The sequence below is a fragment of the Ylistrum balloti genome, unplaced genomic scaffold (genome assembly GCF_031769215.1).
Source record: "Ylistrum balloti isolate Yb309-2 unplaced genomic scaffold, AGI_CSIRO_Ybal_v1 Utg370570, whole genome shotgun sequence".
NCBI classification, from domain to species: Eukaryota; Metazoa; Mollusca; class Bivalvia; order Pectinida; family Pectinidae; genus Ylistrum; species Ylistrum balloti.
Genome location: NW_026782357.1, coordinates 150,178 through 172,803, shown reverse-complemented (window position 1 = coordinate 172,803; position 22,626 = coordinate 150,178). Strand labels below are relative to the sequence as shown.

The 22,626-nt window shown below is 35.5% G+C and overlaps 1 protein-coding gene across 1 annotated transcript in view; it reads left to right on the top strand.

Moving 5' to 3' along the window:
- The window catches only part of LOC132556457 (centrosome-associated protein 350-like), a 65,807-nt gene that overhangs the window by 18,538 nt on the left and 24,643 nt on the right, over positions 1–22,626 (top strand). The window contains exons 3-12 of the mRNA XM_060220869.1: positions 2,815–2,943; positions 3,539–3,640; positions 6,023–6,121; positions 7,648–7,824; positions 8,776–8,871; positions 14,673–15,019; positions 16,484–16,611; positions 17,097–17,473; positions 21,560–21,700; positions 21,994–22,262. Coding sequence (XP_060076852.1) covers positions 2,815–2,943; positions 3,539–3,640; positions 6,023–6,121; positions 7,648–7,824; positions 8,776–8,871; positions 14,673–15,019; positions 16,484–16,611; positions 17,097–17,473; positions 21,560–21,700; positions 21,994–22,262 — 1,865 coding nt within the window. The remainder of the gene's footprint in view (positions 1–2,814; positions 2,944–3,538; positions 3,641–6,022; positions 6,122–7,647; positions 7,825–8,775; positions 8,872–14,672; positions 15,020–16,483; positions 16,612–17,096; positions 17,474–21,559; positions 21,701–21,993; positions 22,263–22,626) is intronic.

The following is a 22,626-nucleotide window of genomic DNA, read 5'->3' as shown; positions in this document are numbered from 1 at the left end:
ACAGAAGAGTGTTTTTCGAAGCCTTAAAGGTCAAGGCCTTGTAGCTCAACAGTTGTTAAGAAATTTTCTGTGAAATTAAAAATAAAGAATTTGAACAGTTACTTGCTTTAGGATATAATGGTTATTGTACTGGAACGTTTACTGGCACCTGAGGTTGGTAATTAATATCATTATCTAGCAAAACTCCAAGGCAGAAGAATGAATGTTGATGGTTGTACTGGAAATGAATTGAACAGCTTCTGTGTGTGTTTTTAAATGTTATCAAAAGGGTAATTTCAAGCCTCATTAGGACCTGACTATACTAAAGATGTTAGTAGTTTGATAAGTCTGTATACCTGGTCTAACACTAACACATCTAGTAGTTGTCATATATAGGTAGATCTGAACTAAGAGACCAGTCTAAACAGTACAGCCTGAAAATTTGAATATTAAAGTCCATACAGGTTACATGTTTCTTAAAGTAAAATCTACCCTATAGGGTACATCATACAGATTAGTCTCATACAGGTGATATCAGTCACATACAGGCGATATCAGTCACATACAGGTGATATCAGTCACATACAGGTGATGTCAGTCACATACAGGTGATATCAGTCACATACAGGTGATATCAGTCACATACAGGCGATATCAGTCACATACAGGTGATATCCTACATACAGGTGATATCCTACATACAGGTGATATCAGTCACATACAGGCGATATCAGTCACATACAGGTGATATCAGTCACATACAGGTGATGTCAGTCACATACAGGTGATATCAGTCACATACAGGTGATATCAGTCACATACAGGCGATATCAGTCACATACAGGTGATATCCTACATACAGGTGATATCCTACATACAGGTGATATCAGTCACATACAGGTGATATCAGTCACATACAGGCGATATCAGTCACATACAGGTGATATCCTACATACAGGTGATATCCTACATACAGGTGATATCAGTCACATACAGGTGATGTCAGTCACATACAGGTGATATCAGTCACATACAGGTGATATCAGTCACATACAGGTGATATCCTACATACAGGTGATATCCTACATACAGGTGATATCAGTCACATACAGGTGATATCCTACATACAGGTGATATCAGTCACATACAGGTGATATCCTACATACAGGTGATATCAGTCACATACAGGTGATATCAGTCACATACAGGTGATATCCTACATACAGGTGATATCCTACATACAGGTGATATCAGTCACATACAGGTGATATCCTACATACAGGTGATATCCTACATACAGGTGATATCAGTCACATACAGGTGATATCCTACATACAGGTGATATCAGTCACATACAGGTGATATCCTACATACAGGTGATATCAGTCACATACAGGTGATATCCTACATACAGGTGATATCAGTCACATACAGGTGATATCAGTCACATACAGGTGATATCCTACATACAGGTGATATCCTACATACAGGTGATATCAGTCACATACAGGTGATATCCTACATACAGGTGATATCAGTCACATACAGGTGATATCCTACATACAGGTGATATCAGTCACATACAGGTGATATCCTACATACAGGTGATATCAGTCTCATACAGGTGATATCAGGAATATACAGGTGAGGTGATATCAGTCTCATACAGGTGATATCAGTCACATACAGGTGATATCAGTCACATACATAGAGAGGGAAGTCACTCATACAAGTAATTCTCATACATAGAGAGGGAAGTCAACCATTCAGGTAATTCACATACATAGAGAGAAAAGTCACTCATACAAGTAATTCCCATATATAGAGAGGGAAGTCACTCATACAGGTAATTCCCATACATAGAGAGGGAAGTCACTCATACAGGTAATTCCCATACATAGAGAGGGAAGTCACTCATACAGGTAATTCCCATATATAGAGAGGGAAGTCACTCATACAGGTAATTCCCATATATAGAGAGAAAAGTCAATCATACAGGTAATTCTCATACATAGAGAGAAAAGTCAATCATACAGGTAATTCTCATACATAGAGAGGGAAGTCACTCATACAAGTAATTCCCATATATAGAGAGGGAAGTCACTCATACAGGTAATTCCCATATATAGAGACAGAACTGGTTACAATTATTTTCTCTCATTAGGTAAGTGTATTTGATACAGCTTTATTGAATTATAGCCAAATCTTTCACTGCTGAAATCAGGAATTCTGTTGTATTTTTGCCAAATTGAGTAGGAATTGTCACCATGTCGTAGAAATATTAAATGGATATAATCATAGTTTCATTACTTTAAATGAATTTTGTTTAGTTGTGCTCCACCCTGATCAGGTTGCATTGATCAAGCATGTTCTTGTCTCAATACGCTCAGTGTGGCTAGATACCAGTCAGGGGCGTTACATACCTAGGCAGTCTTTGTTTATTCAGTAAATGAACCAGGTTCTCTCCCCCCTCCTGTCACCGGCACGATTTTCTCTTTATAGAGGTTTTTATGTCCCTCTCAGTTTCAAGGTGGAATTTGTTACAATTAACTAAGAAGAAATATACCATTAAAGATACAGTAGTACCTATCAGATGTAGACATAATACAAATGATTAGGTATGAGAGCAGGCAGCAGACAAGCTTTACTTAATGGTGACAGTAAACTGATTGTAGGTTGTCATTTACAATACTAAATGGTATCTATTAGTATCACATCTGTGACTTGTTTTACCTAAATATAACATCACTTACCAGTCTGTTGTTCTATATCAGTGTTATACATGTGACTAACTCCAGTTTTACCAGTATATATATTTTTTTATCTGTGTTGCAGGTTTTAGCGAGACAGAAGTCAGGTATAAACATACAGAGCCTAAGCCAGTGAAAACTCACGACATTCGCAAAAAGGAGAGGCGCAAGAAAACTAGCTTTAAACTGCAGGAAAAGAAACCAGACTTTTTCGGTAAATTAGTCAAGACATCAATATCTTTTTTATATCAATATTTTTATATTACCACAATGTGTTCTTGGTAATGCTACTTTTTTTAAAATAAATTCTTGTGAAACATGATAACGATCTGATCAAATTACGGATCTTTACAGGTCAGTGCTAAATGACAGTTTGCATTTACGTTTTTTTTTTTACATTACGTCTTTTGTCTAATACGCCTTATATGGAATCTGTTATAAAATTGGCAAAGAATATTAATTGGTGCTTACTCTCTCAGTTCTGGTCTTTTGTTTTACTGTTTGACAGTCAATTTTCCTACAAGCTAATTGATCAAAACACCTCTCATAGGTCTATATGTACCGCGATGTTACATGGAAACAGGCAGAATCTGTACACAAAGTGAATATAATTGTCCGAAATATTTGACCAATCTGAAGCAAGGATTTTCATCATATGATAAAACAATTACGATCGAGGAAAGTGACCTTCCTGGGTTAATCAATCGTTGTATTCACCTTAAAACAGGTCAGTAATTGTATGTTAGGTACCTGAATTACACAGATTGCTGGATGTACCATGTTCTCAGTGTATAATTTTCATTATTCAGATGATGACAGAGATGACAAAGTACCTGACAAACCAAAGAAGATGACTAGAGTAATTGCTTCTAGCTCAAGGAAACCTGGCAAACAAGAGGCACAGAAAAAAGGTAAAAAGCAAAGTTCTACTCCATCATGACGACTGCACCAATTTCAGCCAAATTTGGTCTTAAATATCTTTGGGAGATGGCAATCAGTTACTGAATAAATGAGATTGGTTTGATCCCTGGAGACAAGAAGCAAGGTTCCATAGTGGAAGTTAGCTAAAAGTTTACCTTAAAATGCTACTTTTCCTAAAGGCCAAGTGGATTTCAACCAAATTTGCATAAGATCACTGGGGAAGACAAGCATTTATTAAAAAAGCTGAAGTTGTTCAACTCTTTTAGACATGGAATGGCATCCCATAAGACGATATTAGCTAAAATTTTATCTTAAAACACAACTTGCTAAATTTGGTCTTCAATATCTTTTGGAGATGGCTATCAGTTCTTAAATATATGAGGTTGATTCAACCCCTGGGAACAAGGGATAAAAGCCCTTGAGGGCAAATAAGCCGGGGGTTTGTATCTGAAGCATCCTCATGAACTAACTGCTTTAGTGAAGGCTCCCATAGGTATAATTTGTCGCATGGTTAGGTGTTAGAGGCCAACAGACAGGTTGTAGACTGCACCACTTTTACTGTTCAGTATGAGGTCAACAATGCTTCCTGTGTTGTCACTGTGCTTGCTGCCATTGGAGGACTATTAACACAGTTGGTAAAAATCACCATAATGTTCCCTCATGTGCTTCATTTTGTACTCTTTGTCAGTTTGTTTATCCAGTATAGCCTTTATGTAATCACATCAAATCTTCTATTACCCAGACCAGTCGTGATGTTTTTACATATCTTTAGTGATCAGCGCCATGGTTGTTTGTCGTTCATGCAGATGAACATGTTTTTACACTGTGGCCAGACAACAATGTTGACCATTTATTATTTAGAAGTCACCCCCACAAATATTGGTATCAATGTGCGCATTGTGAGATCTGTCTGGTAGAATATCACCAGACTTACCTGGTGAGGCCTGTCAGAGCTGGTCAGATAAAGATATGCAAGCTTACATGTTCCTTCCTTGTTTTTGGTCAAAAACAACAAAGATAAGTGTGAAGTGTTGTTTGTTGGAGAAGAATTGGTTGTTTACTGTATATGGGTAGTCTTCATACTGTTTCTTACTCTCCTTGGTATCATACATGCTCCTCTGCCCTATTAGTACATAGTTGTCCATTTACATTTTGTTCATATGGCTGATAAATAAATCATCAAATTATTTATTTGGTGAATACAAAATTTTGTTACTCTGTTGCAGATAATGAACTTTTCGTGTGAGATCAGCAGTTTTCATTTATCTTCAGTTGTCCTGATTTTGATATAGACGTCTTCTCTATTTAATGACTGTAACTGGATATTTGTGCATGTTTGCATGTGGTGTTCAATTACGTTCATTCTTTACAGAATAGACACCTACACACATGTTAAACTGCTGTCTATTTACACACATCAATGAGCTCCTAACAAAGTTAAAGTTGATCTCTTCATCTAATATTGCAATAAGCTTTCATGTTATGATATGTAAACAATTTTTTTTTATGTTCAGAAAAAGAACGTTTGGCAGATTAATTATATTTGTATAAAGAAAACTACCCCCTGAAAGTTTACCGAATGGTTTGTGTAGAGCCGGTGAAAGGTACCGACACGTTTCATCAGGTTCACTAGTATTCTAAATGTTTAATATTTTATGTCATTAATGCTCTGTTCCATACCAAGATTATGTGATTTTCAGAGTTTATGTGTGGTTTGTGCATATGGAAATATGGTTCCTTGAATTTTCTTCTCCTTATCGTCATTGGAAACCAACAATTACTCCTTGATTTCAGCCAAGTAAAGATTTTATGTACTTAATCTATGTTATTGATAACTGCCTGATCATTGAAGTAATTAACTCATGCTGGGAGAGTGTTACATACAAGAATTAAATCTGACATGCAAATTCTACTAAATAAAGGAGTTAAAGGCCTGTGTTGAGTTTATATCACCTTGTCTGAAGCTTGCATACATCATCTATGATTGCTTATGTTTGAGTGTCCCTTACTGAAATATGACCTCATAGTTGCCTCAACTTCATGCCAAATTTTGTATGGAAGTTCTATTTGGGGTGGCAAATTGACAGATGTTCTAAAATTGACCATCAGCCCTTATTGCGCAACAACGCAGCAACCCTTAGTTGACCTTGTGTTATGTTTTACAGAACAAACCTCTATCACATATAATAGCCTAAATGCTAGTGTAGGTCAACTCCTTGTATTAAGTTGTCATATCATAGTCTTATATTGTATTGTAGCATGGAAGGCTACATCTTCTTACATTATCATAATATATTAGTGTCCTATGGTTGTTGTTCAGGTATTTCCTCAGCTTTACTGTCTCATCTTGTTGTGTTTTTTATCCTCACCAGAAATCATCACAACGTCGTCCTGGAGGGCTGGTCAAGAATTGGTATTGCGAGAACTGGGACCAGTGAAAGTGAGACGAACGTCACAGACCTCTCAAACAAGTAAGTTTCTCTTTTAACTTAGCCACAGAAATAACAGCTTTGATTGAAAGGCATGTACTTTTAAGTCTATGATACCAGCTATTGGTGTTTTCACTTAGTAGGACCTGCTCTGATTTAATTACACCTCTGTTGTAGCCATTGTGTGTCATCTGTCCTCATATTTCATTCGTTTCAAAGATGATGAAAGATTTCATGCATTTAAAACCTAATAGACATTACTATTGTAAGGTACTATTGAAGGAAAATACCCAAATTGATTCTTTTGTGCATGCTGACCTTCCAATTGCACTGTAAATAAACGGTGAAGTCTGATGTCACAGCTGTTTGTTCCTTACTTAGGTATTAATCTCTCTCACTACTCACCTATTGGAATCTATTGACTGGGATTAAAGGCCAGTGTATAGATCTTCTATGACAGTAATTGTATAATCATAGCTTTTTTAAGAATTTCGCCAGCTTATGTTTGTTCATCACAGTTGCTTTTGTTATAAATTTCTAAGATGTTATATCTTTGAAGCTTGGGAGGAAAATGTTCTGGAGATAATGAAAAGTTTGGAAAACATATTGTTCAGAGTTTGCTAATATCTTCATGATCATAACCTAAATTTTTTTTTTTTTTTTTTTTTTTGGTCACAATTTCCTGATCAGTAGATTATTGGAAAATGGCTTGTGCACTTTTAAAGTTTTGAAATGTTCTGACTTTGTGAATTTTAATGAAAACTGACTTGTAGTTTTCATGACCTTTGTGGATTTATTCGTCCATGAATTCTTTTCCAAGATCTATGCCCAGTACTTTGTATGACCAGGTTTTAGTTATATATGGTCAGGTTTCATTGGGCAAAATATAAAAATAATTGTGAAGTAATATATATATAATGTTATGATTTGTTCTTTTGAACCGATCATACCAATTAGAGATCAGCTGAGAATGGAACTTTTTTTACAGAGTGTTTCAACATTGATTGTTCGTTTATTGCTATTGTGATTAACAGATGCTTGGAATTAGATCAGGGGTCACCTGACCAAATGTCAAGAAAATGTTATTTGTAATGTAGCATAAGAATGCTCTGTTGTTTTGGTATCAGAAAGTGACTGAAACAGTAGGCCGTTCAATAATGGTAGATTTAGATTTAAGACAGGTGAACGGAATGGTTTTGTTATTCTTAGCATTACAATATAGTTTAGCCTCAATCAATATTTTGATGCAAGATTCAGGACTTTTGAACAATGCTTGTGATTTTAGATAAGTAATTTCTAAAAATAATTTTAGTTGGCAATATATGATAAATATTGTTTTTGAGTTTTCCAGAAAAGGTTATTAAAATTTAGATGACATCTTATTGACCCTGAGTGTAAATAGTGGAGTTTTTGCCACTACATTTTAGTAGATACACGAAGAGATAAGAAAATCAAAGTTTTATGGGAGATATTTTTGTCTCAAAAATATATTGCTATTATTTTAACAACAAATGTAAACAAGATTTTTACACTTCAACTCTAATATTACTGCATTTTTTGTTAATCAGGTGACCCACCAGATCAAGCTGCACATGCAGCAGAAATCGCAGATGAACGAGATGCTGATTTCCACATGCAAGACTTTGAAGCAAACAAGGACCATGCCTCTACCACTGCAGCTGAACTTGAAAGAGCACGTGTCCTGTCCGAGGAGGCCCGAAGAGTTCTCAGTGACCTCAACTATGGTATGTGTTAAGTATCTCTTCACTGTTTTCATTGTGCTTTCTGAATTTTACACTATTTATCATTGGTTTTTAATTTTACACTATTTATCATTGGTTTTAATTTTACACTGTCTATTTATCATTGGTTTTAATTTTACACTGTCTATTTATCATTGGTTTTAATTTTACACTGTCTATTTATCATTGGTTTTTAATTTTACACTGTCTATTTATCATTAGTTTTAATTTTACACTGTCTATTTATCATTGGTTTTTAAATTTACACAGTCTATTTATCATTGGTTTTAATTTTACACTGTCTATTTATCATTGGTTTTTAAATTTACACAGTCTATTTATCATTGGTTTTTAATTTTACACTGTCTATTTATCATTGGTTTTAATTTTACACTGTCTATTTATCATTGGTTTTTAATTTTACACTGTCTATTTATCATTGTTTTTTAATTTTGCATTGTCTATTTATCATTGGTTTTTAAATTTACACTGTCTATTTATCATTGGTTTTTAAATTTACACAGTCTATTTATCATTGGTTTTTAAATTTACACTGTCTATTTATCATTGGTTTTTAATTTTACACTGTCTATTTATCATTGGTTTTTAAATTTACACTGTCTATTTATCATTGGTTTTTAAATTTACACTGTCTATTTATCATTGGTTTTTAATTTTACACTGTCTATTTATCATTGGTTTTTAAATTTACACTGTCTATTTATCATTGGTTTTTAATTTTACACTGTCTATTTATCATTGGTTTTAATTTTACACTGTCTATTTATCATTGGTTTTTAAATTTACACTGTCTATTTATCATTGTTTTTTAAATTTACACTGTCTATTTATCATTGGTTTTAATTTTACACAGTCTATTTATCATTGGTTTTAAGAACATGTTCCTGCTAAATGCTGTCCCTGATATTCTTTCTCTCTGATCTACTACTACAGGTTCAGATGAAGATGATGGTAAGGGGAAGCAAGGTGACGGTGGAAAACATCGACCTCGCAAGTCAGCAACAAAAAGAAAGGCCCCTAAATCAACTGGTAGGTTAATTACATGTAGTTTTTTACCTATTTAAACTTCTCTGCAATATGATCCCTACATTTCGATAAAGAAAATAATTGACATTTCAATAATTCAGAAGTTTGGTGCTTCAAGGACATGGTTGACAGCTAGTCAGTAAGTTAATTGCAGAATGATGAGCCCCAGCGGGATAGTGTTCATCTGACTGCTAACATATCACAGGTTTTGTCCAGCAGGGGAAAAAATAACAATGTCATCCAAATTTGCTTCCTCCAATAAACCTAGATACTGTGCATTACAGGCATATTGTCACAGTGCTGACAGTCAGGGTTGTGTGGGGATGGTTGGTAGATGACAGAGTGCTGACAGTCAGGGTTGTGTGGGGATGGTTGGTAGATGACAGAGTGCTGACAGTCAGGGTAGTGTTGGGATGGTTTGTAGATGACAGATTGTCACTGTGCTGACAGTCAGGGTTGTGTGGGGATGGTTGGTAGATGACAGATTGTCACTGTGCTGACAGTCAGGGTAGTGTTGGGATGGTTTGTAGATGACAGATTGTCACTGTGCTGACAGTCAGGGTTGTGTGGGGATGGTTAGTAGATAACAGTATGTCACTGTGCTGACAGACAGGGTTATGTTGGGATGGTTGGTAGATGTCAGATTGTCATAGTGCTGATAGAACTGTGGTCGAATGTGATTAGTTGATATCAGAATCATAGTGTTTGCCCAGCAGATTGGATTTAGAATCAACCAATGTATGTTCACATTTATCAGGACATGCTTGTGTCAAAATAGGAAAAATTTATTGAAATGCGTTTGTTTTCACCTGTGGTACTAATTAATTCAGAACCAACCATTAAATCAGCCTGAATGATACATATTGGAAATTTCTGCTTAACAATTTATCATTTGTCATATTATTCTGCATGCCATGTGACAGGTTGACATTAATGTACCTTACCTTGATATTACAGAGTCAAATATGGTAATAAAACTTAGTTATACTAATATTACCCTGAATAATCTATTTACTGCAGATTGCAAAATTGGACTTTGTTCAACTCGTTTCTATGGTTGCATTATTCTAAATACACTACCTAAAGAACTTAATACTTTATATATAAAGAAAGGCTCAGCAATGGTTAGTTTTTAGGCGGAACGTAACAAAGTTTGGATTTCAGTCTATCGTTACAGTCCCTGGACGTAGATGTATAACTACCTATACTGACTTTGTTATTGTTATTGGTTCAAATTTTCCATCAAGTTACCCATGATCTGTCTTTGTCAGTCATGTGCTATGAATAATGCTTTCAAAACAATGTTGTGGATGCATAGAGTGGCAATGAGACAAGCAAGAATTACAATTAAAACTTACCAAAAAGTGACAGGTAAGGTGTTATACTGGCACCAATAAGTGACAGGTGAGGTGTTATACTGGCACCAATAAGTGACAGGTGAGGTGTTATACTGGCACCAAAAAGTGACAGGTTAGGTGTTATACTGGCACCAATAAGTGACAGGTTAGGTGTTATACTGGCACCAAAAAGTGACAGGTTAGGTGTTATACTGGCACCAATAAGTGACAGGTGAGGTGTTATACTGGCACCAATAAGTGACAGGTTAGGTGTTATACTGGCACCAATAAGTGACAGGTGAGGTGTTATACTGGCACCAAAAAGTGACAGGTTAGGTGTTATACTGGCACCAATAAGTGACAGGTTAGGTGTTATACTGGCACCAAAAAGTGACAGGTTAGGTGTTATACTGGCACCAATAAGTGACAGGTTAGGTGTTATACTGGCACCAATAAGTGACAGGTTAGGTGTTATACTGGCACCAATAAGTGACAGGTGAGGTGTTATACTGGCACCAATAAGTGACAGGTTAGGTGTTATACTGGCACCAATAAGTGACAGGTTAGGTGTTATACTGGCACCAATAAGTGACAGGTTAGGTGTTATACTGGCACCAATAAGTGACAGGTTAGGTGTTATACTGGCACCAATAAGTGACAGGTTAGGTGTTATACTGGCACCAAAAAGTGACAGGTTAGGTGTTATACTGGCACCAAAAAGTGACAGGTTAGGTGTTATACTGGCACCAATAAGTGACAGGTTAGGTGTTATACTGGCACCAATAAGTGACAGGTTAGGTGTTATACTGGCACCAAAAAGTGACAGGTTAGGTGTTATACTGGCACCAATAAGTGACAGGTTAGGTGTTATACTGGCACCAAAAAATGACAGGTTAGGTGTTATACTGGCACCAATAAGTGACAGGTTAGGTGTTATACTGGCACCAATAAGTGACAGGTTAGGTGTTATACTGGCACCAATAAGTGACAGGTTAGGTGTTATACTGGCACCAATAAGTGACAGGTTAGGTGTTATACTGGCACCAAAAAGTGACAGGTTAGGTGTTATACTGGCACCAATAAGTGACAGGTTAGGTGTTATACTGGCACCAAAAAATGACAGGTTAGGTGTTATACTGGCACCAATAAGTGACAGGTTAGGTGTTATACTGGCACCAATAAGTGACAGGTTAGGTGTTATACTGGCACCAATAAGTGACAGGTGAGGTGTTATACTGGCACCAATAAGTGACAGGTTAGGTGTTATACTGGCACTTTTCAGACTGAGTTTGGGTCAATCACAAACTAGCATTCTTCTGGTTTGCAGTTAAGTCTCTAAAACAGGACAATATGGCGGAACACAGAGGATTATGGGATTACTGACATCTTTTCTTAATAGTCTATCAAAACAATGAGACCCAGTGACAATCAGCGACAGTTAGAGTCGTAAAGACTTAAAAATTGTCATGTTTTAATGTTGATATTTGTAAAAATGAGTAATGGGGATTCAAATTTTCCCTGATTGCTGGCAGATTCATATACATTGTGTAACACACTTGAGGGCAGCATCTTCAAACTATATCTTAAGATAATAAAATTAGAGGCATCTAAACTTATATACTATGCATTAATACATTAAGATCAACAGCTTGGCACATATGTATCTGTTTTACACAAATAGCACAGGTAATCGTGATATGTCATCAGACAGAAGTACAGGTGTGAATTGTGTATCACACTGGAGAGCAGAGGAGCAACATCATTTTGTTGTTTGTAGTTGTTTCTATTGCAAGAAAGAATTGATCTTGGAATAGTTTCGTGACTTTTTTCAGAGACATATAAACACAAACATCTATTGCACATGTGCCAGCTATCACAATCCAAGGCCCCAACTCAGTATTGATAGCAATCAGTATTGGGAGCACAGGATGATGACATGTATAGATTGGCAAAAGTAACCGTGTTACATAACACATCTTGATAAGATAATCAATGCTATCATTATTCATCATGACAAGTAGGTAAGTTATTGGAAGACTCAAAGATATGCTTCATAAACACCAATGAGACAGAATAAGCTATGTCATTGCTAAACTCTGCCAATATGCAAGCAAGCCTGCGTCCATGGCTTCTTCGTTACAATATCCAACATGGAGGAGAATGAAATTAAACTGTCATATTTTTTCAGTTCTCCACATAGGCCACTGTCTTTACAGATCGGTAGTGTTCTAACACTTCGTCCTGATTTTAGATGATGTCAGTTAGGATAGTTTGCATTTACATTTACAATAACAACTTCTGTTATAATTGTTGCTTATAAATAAATTGTTGAATCTCCTGACAATCCATTATGGCCACTTCACAGAACATTTTCTATCTTTACACAAAAAAAAAAACAAAAAAAAATGGGAAGAGGGTTTGGGATCCTACAGGTATATGATGTGTTTGGGATCCTACAGCTATGTGATGTGCACTCTCCCCACTTTGGACCTGTAATTTTTCAAGACAAACATCAGCTTTACACAGATTATTGCAGTAAATAAATAAATCCTTTATGATCTGCTCTAAAATTGTAATGTTGTTGTGGATTCAGTATTTTATACCAATGCCAGTAGTAACCCCTTGATTTAAAACTTTAAATTGTTTCCATGTATTTCACTGTTTGCTCAAATTTCACTGATTGGATGGAAAATTGTATTTAAAATTTCCAATTTGGCTGTTAATAGTTAGCTTCTATCAAAGTGTTTGATTTTTTTGTCTTGTGATGAAATATTTCTCAGATCTGAAGATACAGAGGTATATATTATCAACATGTTTGGCCTTTAAGTATTTTCAGTATTATGATGGAATTGTGATTCCATTCATTGTTGTATGAACAAAAGTAGAAATAAAAATATGAGAGAAATTTATCATCTTCTTTTCCATCCATTTATCATTGCCATAAAGCAATATAGAATCGTGTCTTATTCCTGGACCCTTAGTATGAAAAAGCAATAATTCTCTTCTAATTGTCAGACTCGGCATGAAACGCAACTGGATTCTGACTGCATCAGCATAGTCTTAGTGTTAAACAAAGATCGATTCTCTTCATCCAGGTTATTGGACCCTCAGCCAAATAATTTCTTCTTCAGGCACATTTCAACACCAGTTGTCGTTAGTGCTGTCAATAATTGTGAACCGACACTTTTCAGATTATATTTGTCCAGCAGGTCAAATTCTCATTTACCAATTTAGAACAAGTTATAGATTATACACATATAGTCTTACTACAATCAGCTGGTAGAGAGCCTCTATCTCTAACAGTCTTTGTGTCTACATCCCAGTATCTTACACTATACAACATGTAATCATATATTTGTGGGAAAGATATTTAAGTTAATAATGCTGTATCCAATGCCGGAGATTGAGTGATCCACTGGTCCAGGGCAGACATCAGATCAGTTTATAGCGTTCAGTGGCACACTCAGGGCTCTCAAAGTAATCATAGGTAAATATCAATTCCTCTCACAGACGAATTTTACCATTATGAAAAAATCATAAAGAATCATGGTTTATGTTTAGTCAATGTCTACATTGGAACAACAGAGGTGATGATTGGGTGACATGGCCGTGTGTGATGGTTTGAAGTAGAGGATAAGCGTGTTGCACTCGTATGACCAGTGATGTCCACGAGTCACAGCTCAGATGGATGTATGATAATATTCACGGCTGTACTTGTGATAAGAATTATTTTTCCGCACCCCTTCATTTGTTCTGTTATTGAAATAATGGTATAGTACCCCGAAGTATACACAGGAACTTGTTGTATGTGTTAACTTATTTTTTAGGATTTCCTTGCTGCCAAGTTTTGTTTTGTTGACAAAATTCTGATTACTTTTGAGGAACAATTGTCAGAATAATCAAGGTGTGGGCAGTGTATTGTTCAGTGATAACAGATAGTAGTCACTGAATTTGAACAAATGCCAACAGTCACATCCAAAATCAAGATAGTCACATTGTGTTAGTCATATATCTCAAGTCATACTTATATGTTTATGTTGTCTGATGACTGTTTAAGTCAGTTTTACCTGCGTTAGAAGACAAGATACTATTACACAGGTACTTCTGTGTCAATTGATATTTTACCTCCATCTGTCTGATTTAATTACCCATAATCCACTACCAGACACTTACTAAATCTACATGGATAATGTTACATCATCAGTGATCTCACTGTGCTCTAGTTCAGGTAAAACAATTACTGCTAAGATTAGATTTCGCTTTCTTTAAGTTTGTTAGAACAAGTTAATAAGTAGCTTACGGAATCACAGTAGAAAGAATATAGTAAAAGCACCAGGTGGAGGAACACATTGTAGGTAGGATCAATTAGACTGATAGATGTTTCAGAAAAATCAGAAAAAATAGATGTAGAAAATGCCATAATATTGATGTCTGCTGTCTCCTTAAAAATGGTCGGTATTGTTACAGAGTCGGAGAAACAGCAGCCAATAGCTAAGCATCGCCATTATGATGCCAAGGAAGTGAGGCGTTACATACAGCAGCAGAAACGTGCAAGGTTACGACAGCAACGAGAAGATGAACAAAAACAGAAGGAAGCAGACAAAGTGAAACGCAAACAGCTAGAGGAATTGTACAACAAACAGAAGCAGTCAGCTGTAACCTCAGCTTCACACAGCAAAAAGGTCAAGGATGGAACGGAACATCGTGACGGGAGACAGAGTCGTCACAGAGGAGATGAAACCTTTATTCACCCAGCTAGTTTGGCTGATCTACCGCGACACCATCCTTTCCACGAAAACAGACAGAGAATGATGGTATGTCTATAAAAGGAATAAAGTTTTGTTTAGTCATTTTAAGTAGAGTATTTCACACTTAATGTATCTAAATTTCAATCTTGTTATGATAATGATAACCTATTTTGTTTCTCTATTCACATAATCGTTATTAAAGATTGAACTTAAAAAATTGAAGATTAATCATTGTGTAGAATTATGACCGTGATAAGTAAATTCCCAGGTGATTTTTTTTGTAGAAGTCTGACTGTATTTAGTGAAATTCCAGTAAAGTGATTATTGTACAGAAGTATGATTGTATTTAGTTAAGTCCCAGAAAGATATTTTAGTATAGAAGTTTGTCTGTATTTAGTAAAGTTCTAGAAAGATATTTTAGTATAGAAGTTTGTCTGTATTTAGTAAAGTTCTAGAAAGATATCTTAGTGTAGAAATTTTACTGTATTTTGTAAAGTCCCAGAGAGATATTTTAGTGCAGAAGTTTGACTACATTTAGTCTCAGAAAGATACCTAAGTACAGAAGTTTGTATTTATCAAAGTCTCTGTGATCTTTGTATATAACTTTGACTGTATTTAGCAAAGTCCCAGAAAGTGATCTTTGTATGTAACTTTGACTGTATTTAGTAAAGTCCCAGAAAGGGATCTTTGTATGTAACTTTGACTGTATTTAGTAAAGTCCCAGAAAGTGATCTTTGTATATAACTTTGACTGTATTTAGTAAAGTCCCAGAAAGTGATCTTTGTATGTAACTTTGACTGTATTTAGTAAAGTCCCAGAAAGTGATCTTTGTATGTAACTTTGACTGTATTTAGTAAAGTCCCAGAAAGGGATCTTTGTATGTAACTTTGACTGTATTTAGTAAAGTCCCAGAAAGTGATCTTTGTATATAACTTTGACTGTATTTAGCAAAGTCCCAGAAAGTGATCTTTGTATGTAACTTTGACTGTATTTAGTAAAGTCCCAGAAAGTGATCTTTGTATGTAACTTTGACTGTATTTAGTAAAGTCCCAGAAAGTGATCTTTGTATATAACTTTGACTGTATTTAGTAAAGTCCCAGAAAGTGATCTTTGTATATAACTTTGACTGTATTTAGTAAAGTCTGATCTTTGTATGTAACTTTGACTGTATTTAGTAAAGTCCCAGAAAGTGATCTTTGTATGTAACTTTGACTGTATTTAGTAAAGTCCCAGAAAGTGATCTTTGTATATAACTTTGACTGTATTTAGTAAAGTCCCAGAAAGTGATCTTTGTATATAACTTTGACTGTATTTAGTAAAGTCCCAGAAAGTGATCTTTGTATGTAACTTTGACTGTATTTAGTAAAGTCCCAGAAAGTGATCTTTGTATGTAACTTTGACTATATTTAGTAAAGTCCCAGAAAGTGATCTATGTATGTAACTTTGACTGTATTTAGTAAAGTCCCAGAAAGGGATCTTTGTATATCAGTTTGACTGTATTTAGTAAAGTCCATTGCTTGTTGTGATCAGGTGAGCAGTGAATCGGAGAAAGAGAATCGAGGAGTTCGTCACACAGATGAGGAGATGAGTGATGATAGCTCAACAATAACAGGGGATTCAATGGAGGAAGAAGAAACCACAGAAACTGCCACTCCAAGGTATGTAGTCCAGATGTTGTGGTCACCCATTTATCATGTCCTAAAATACAGCAGAGCAAGCCCTACTTTGTACAGAAGATGTAGTTTTAATACTTGTTTTTTACCAATAAAAAATTACCAAGAATTTGCATGTGCTTGGATTTTCAAATAGGATAAGAAATTGATGATCTTAAAGTGTTTCATGTGAGTGACGACACATATAAACGTGTTCACTGTGTGATTTGGACCTGATCCAGGGATTATTGTAAATATCCTATATCTGATTACAAGGACATGTCCTCAGATCTGGGTTTATACACCTAATCCAGTGTGTATTAACAGAAAACCAGGGTCACATCAGTTTTCTATCAGAAATTTGTTCAAATATTTCTCAAAACAGGAACTTTAATTAATGCTTGTATGAATCAGAAAAAGAACACATCTTGTTTTGAAATAAGACATACTTACCCAGTAGTACAGAAATTATGTTGTTTTTTGTCTTTCAGAGTGGAAGCTGAGAAGACGAAAGTGAAATTTGCAGGGAAAATTAAGGACAAGGACAGTGAATTGGTGCCAAATAATTTTTCAGTTGATGGTGAAAACAATATTCGAAATGTTGGTGGATTTACTTTTAATGTTGAGGGAGTAATGAGTAAATTCTCTCAAGCTCTCCATAACAAAGGGGAGCAACTCTCATCGAACTCGGGGTTGGGGGGATCTGTGCCATCAGCGAATGGAGGCTACAATGCAGCGTCGTCTGAAGGTGCTACAGAACTGCCACGGTCTCGTGCTGACAGAATTCAGGCTATAAAAGCCACTGCTGCCACTCTGCAGAGTCGAATTCAGGCAGAAGCTCGAAAAATCACCGGCCATGATGTGGAAGGTAAGGAGATCTGTGTAGAAAAAGCATGCTTTTGTTTGTTTGATCAGTGTAACTGAATAATTTTTGTCAATGCGAAAAATGTTATTCTTCAAATTTTATTTTTTATCAACCATTCTCAGATAATTCAAAGCTTCAAAGACGGAGATGACCGATAAATAAGACCAAGGCAAGCGGTAGTGATTCTTTTTTTTTTTTTTTTCATTTTTAAAATTTTTGCAAAAATTTTTAATCAGAGAGACTTACCAAAAGGTGTTTATTATGTCACCGCCCTTAGGACAATCTCATAAGAAAATGGTCTTGGATGGCAGAACGTTTATTACCTTTTCCCCTTCTGATATGTAGAGTTACTGTCCTTTGTTTTCTCAAATCAGTTTGTTTTGTCCATATCCTAGCACTTATTATAAAAAAAATTGGGTAGGGATACTTCTTCAGGGAGTTTTTTTCCCTCATAATACGTACAGATTTATGACTCTTTCTGCTGAATTTCAATAGAAAAGGTTTTCTGTAGGTATGGGTTAGGACAAGTGATTGCTCTCAATGATTTGCTCTTAAAAATAGAAATAATAGGACCAGTAGATTGTAACAAAACTAACTTTAAATTGTTACTTGAAATAGGTGATTATAGTTAAAACAATATACATCACACTAGATATTCTCATATCATATTTGAGAGTAAAGTAGCTTGTAATAGTACGGCCACATATCACAAAATGCCGCCTGCTGGCATGGTAACCACCAGTTTTCACTCAAATTCGGCTGGTGCCTGTCGTCAGGCAGTATTGTAACTTTAAGAATCCACTGATGTCTAAAAATCAGCAGACGGCAGTTTCACTGACTGTACTATTAGCTTAATAAATGTTCAGTACTGTGTAATTAAAAAGTCTGATACTTCCCAGGGGAAACACTGTAGGTCTAATGGGAAATTTAAGTGTCCAACAGTGTTGTCCTGGGACACAACATTTCCAGGTCATGCACTACAAATCAACTATTGAAATTCAGAAGATTCAAATGACTCAACCAAGATATAATAAAAGTATATAGGACACCTTAATTAGTTTTCCACAGCATATTGCTATCTTGACAGGTATGCAAATAAGCCTGTCAAATTTTTATAGATTAAAAGATGTACAAATCAATTACTCTGTACCTTACTGGTGTAAATGTTTTATCACTTGAAACTCAGGAACACCCACAACCAGTGGTAAACATGTACAATAACTGGTAATACATTAACAGCCACATTCAGTACTGATGGTAAACATGTACAATAACTGGTAATACAGGAACACCCACAACCAGTACTGATGGTAAACATGTACAATAACTGGTAATACAGGAACACCCACAACCAGTACTGATGGTAAACATGTACAATAACTGGTAATACAAGAACACCCACAACCAGTACTGATGGTAAACATGTACAATAACTGGTAATACAGGAACACCCACAACCAGTACTGATGGTAAACATGTACAATAACTGGTAATACAGGGGATACCACAACCAGTACTGATGGTAAACATGTACAATAACTGGTAATACAGGAACACCCACAACCAGTACTGATGGTAAACATGTACAATAACTGGTAATACAGGAACACCCACAACCAGTACTGATGGTAAACATGTACAATAACTGGTAATACAGGAACACCCACAACCAGTACTGATGGTAAACATGTACAATAACTGGTAATAGAGGGGATACCACAACCAGTACTGATGGTAAACATGTACAATAACTGGTAATAGAGGGGATACCACAACCAGTACTGATGGTAAACATGTACAATAACTGGTAATACAGGAACACCCACAACCAGTACTGATGGTAAACATGTACAATAACTGGTAATACAAGAACACCCACAACCAGTACTGATGGTAAACATGTACAATAACTGGTAATACAGGAACACCCTCAACCAGTACTGATGGTAAACATGTACAATAACTGGTAATACAGGGGATACCACAACCAGTACTGATGGTAAACATGTACAATAACTGGTAATACAGGAACACCCACAACCAGTACTGATGGTAAACATGTACAATAACTGGTAATACAGGAACACCCACAACCAGTACTGATGGTAAACATGTACAATAACTGGTAATACAGGGGATACCACAACCAGTACTGATGGTAAACATGTACAATAACTGGTAATACAGGGGATACCACAACCAGTACTGATGGTAAACATGAACAATAACTGGTAATACAGGAACACCCACAACCAGTACTGATGGTAAACATGTACAATAATGTATCTAGACCACACCTAGATTGTATTGATGAATGAAAAATAGGAACGTGCAATAATTTTAGTGCAAGAGATAATCAGTTATCACTGAACAGAGTCAGTTGCATTCACCTCCTATAAGCTCCTACACAAAAAATTACCATAAGCAAATTTTAATTGTAAATCCTAAGAACATTTCTTGATTAAGGACATAAAGTACTCTACTACCATACAGGTGTGCTGAGTGCATGTAAATACTTAATTAGGTGTATTTGTTGTAGAGAGGGATGATATAGATTATACCTGACAGGTAGATTATGTTTTTTCTTCACCCCCCCATACATAGTCTCATTATTGATAAATACAGGAGTTAACTATTTCTATAGACCAATTTTTCCCGGGTACTTATTTCTTCTAATGCCTTGTATTACTTCATACAAATCAAATCTAAAGAAAAATTATGATATTCACAACAGCAAATTCAATTTTCTTTTCATCCTCAATCATTTCGAGTTTAATAAAGAATTTCTTCTATGAAGTAATATCACTGAATTGTAATATTGAATTTACTTTTGTGATAGGTATATAGTATTTATTCGTGCCAAGCTAGTGACACAACAATGAGAGTACCAAAGATAGACCAGTTCTGTATATAGTGCCAGTCGAAACCTTGGCTCCTCATGTTTTCATTATTGTGGCTAATTTCCCTTAGGAATCTATTGCATTTTAGTCTAAAGACCTTGTGAGACTTCATTTGTTGACAATCAAGATTTTATCAGGTGTTTTTTGACATTCAATTATGAGTTGATTTAAGTAAAGAAGACATACCACCAGACGTTCTGTTCAGGTGTACTTGAACCATTCTCTGAGTGCTTGTAATGATAATGACTTCAGCACGAAATTTTAGCACAGCTACCAGGAATTGCTAACTATATAATGTTACCAGGATGTAAGAAATTGCTTAACAAAGAAGAACTGATTTTGTCTGAAAGTGCCAAGAAACCACTATGAATAGAAACATTTATTTTTACATTGTTGAAGAAAATATGCCTTTCTCGCCAAAAAATGAAGGCGTGTCTCCTGAAAAAGAAATCAAAGATAAAATGGTGATAGATGTCATGTGATCAGCATTATTGTGTTTCTTGATACAGTGAAAATTAACATATTAGATATTCTGACTTGGCACATTATACAGTTCTTTTAAAATAATTAAAATCACAAATGGACAGATATAGATCCACTAGCACTCACCTGTGATTGCTGTGAAGTAGGTCAGTGACAGATATTCAAGTCGCTTTGGACGAAATTAAAGTAATCCGTTAATTTACTGAAAAAGAATACCACTTGTTTCAATATAGCTAAGAAAAAGGATTAGAACTGTTGACGAGGAACATTAGACAAAAGGAACTATTTGTGTGGCAATGTTTATTTGATGAGGTTTCGTCCTGAATCAGACAATGGATATGTTGTATTTAATTGACATAGCAGCATGGCAGCTGGTTTTGTTTTTTGAGTATTATTTCTGGTTGTGGTCCTTGTGAAATAAAGTAAATTAACATAACAAACACAGTGATATATCTTGGTAATATAGACTTGTGTTCAGTAGTTAGATTTCATGGACCAAAATGTCTGTTCTGGTCAGCAGTGAATTCAGTCAGGTCCTGATCATATCTTTACAACCATTTACATTGGATCCAAATGAAAATATTTTGATCAAAAGGATTTTTTTTTTCCTGTATTCCAGGAACACAACAGCAGTTAGTTACATTTTTACCTAGAGTTGGGAATTTTAACTACATGGTAACTAGTAAGTTTTGTGTGTAACCAACAGGTGCAGCCAATTCAAATCCAAACTCCCGATGGGCATTACCTCGTGCCGGAGGATCACAGGAAAATGATGAGTTTGTGTCGCGCTATGAAAGGATGATTGGCGCTGATACTAATTACTCAGTGTTCGCCTCAAACCTGCCAGGTACACGCTACCTTAATCATTGATCTTCGATAGAACTGTTTTTAAACTAACATAAAAAGTTTTTGATATTTCATGTAATATGAAGTGATTTTTTTTTTGTGTGTGTATGTGAAAGTTGTAAAGGTAATTTGTCATGGATATTGACAAATAAATCTTATGTTATAGAATTTCTCATTTTTTTTCTCTCTTTTTTTTTTTTTTTTTGAAACTGAATGTCTAGTCAGTTGCACCATTTCTAAGCTGTGAAAAATATCATCTAAGTTTCCTTTATGAATTAACATTGTGTGTTGCAGGTACTCAGCAGGAATCACATGGAGACCCAGAAGGTCTTGATGACAGCAGTATAGAACCAGAGGCTGCTGCCATCAGGATTCAGGCGGCCTACAGAGGCCACACAGTACGGCAGAGCCTTAATTGGAAACTGCCATCAGGTCGTACCATGTTAGCTAGTCACAGAGATGGGCAGGATGATGAGGAGTCATCCATATCAGAGACCTCAACATTTAGTGATATAACAATAACGGAGGATTCCGAAAATTCATTGTCATCACCACCCCGCAAGGTAAAACACTAACAATGTTTAAGTTCATATTCAAGTATCCTGAGTAGGATATGGCATATTGTTCTAATGCCTTATTTCTTTATCACAATACTGATTGGGTAAAATTCTTCAACAGGGTATCAGGGAATAAATGAATTCTGATCCAGAAAGCATACAGACATCAGATTTTGATGAAACACCATAGCTGAATTACACAAAGCTATATATGTAGGCTGACTAGACTACTGGTATAACGGAAACACATGAAGGAGTGTTTATCTAAATCCTGGTAGAGGTGATAATTAGTGTTGCACCACAGTCATGTCACATATCTACTCACTGATTGAAAATCATATTGAAAGAGATTTTTATCAGTAAATTGAAA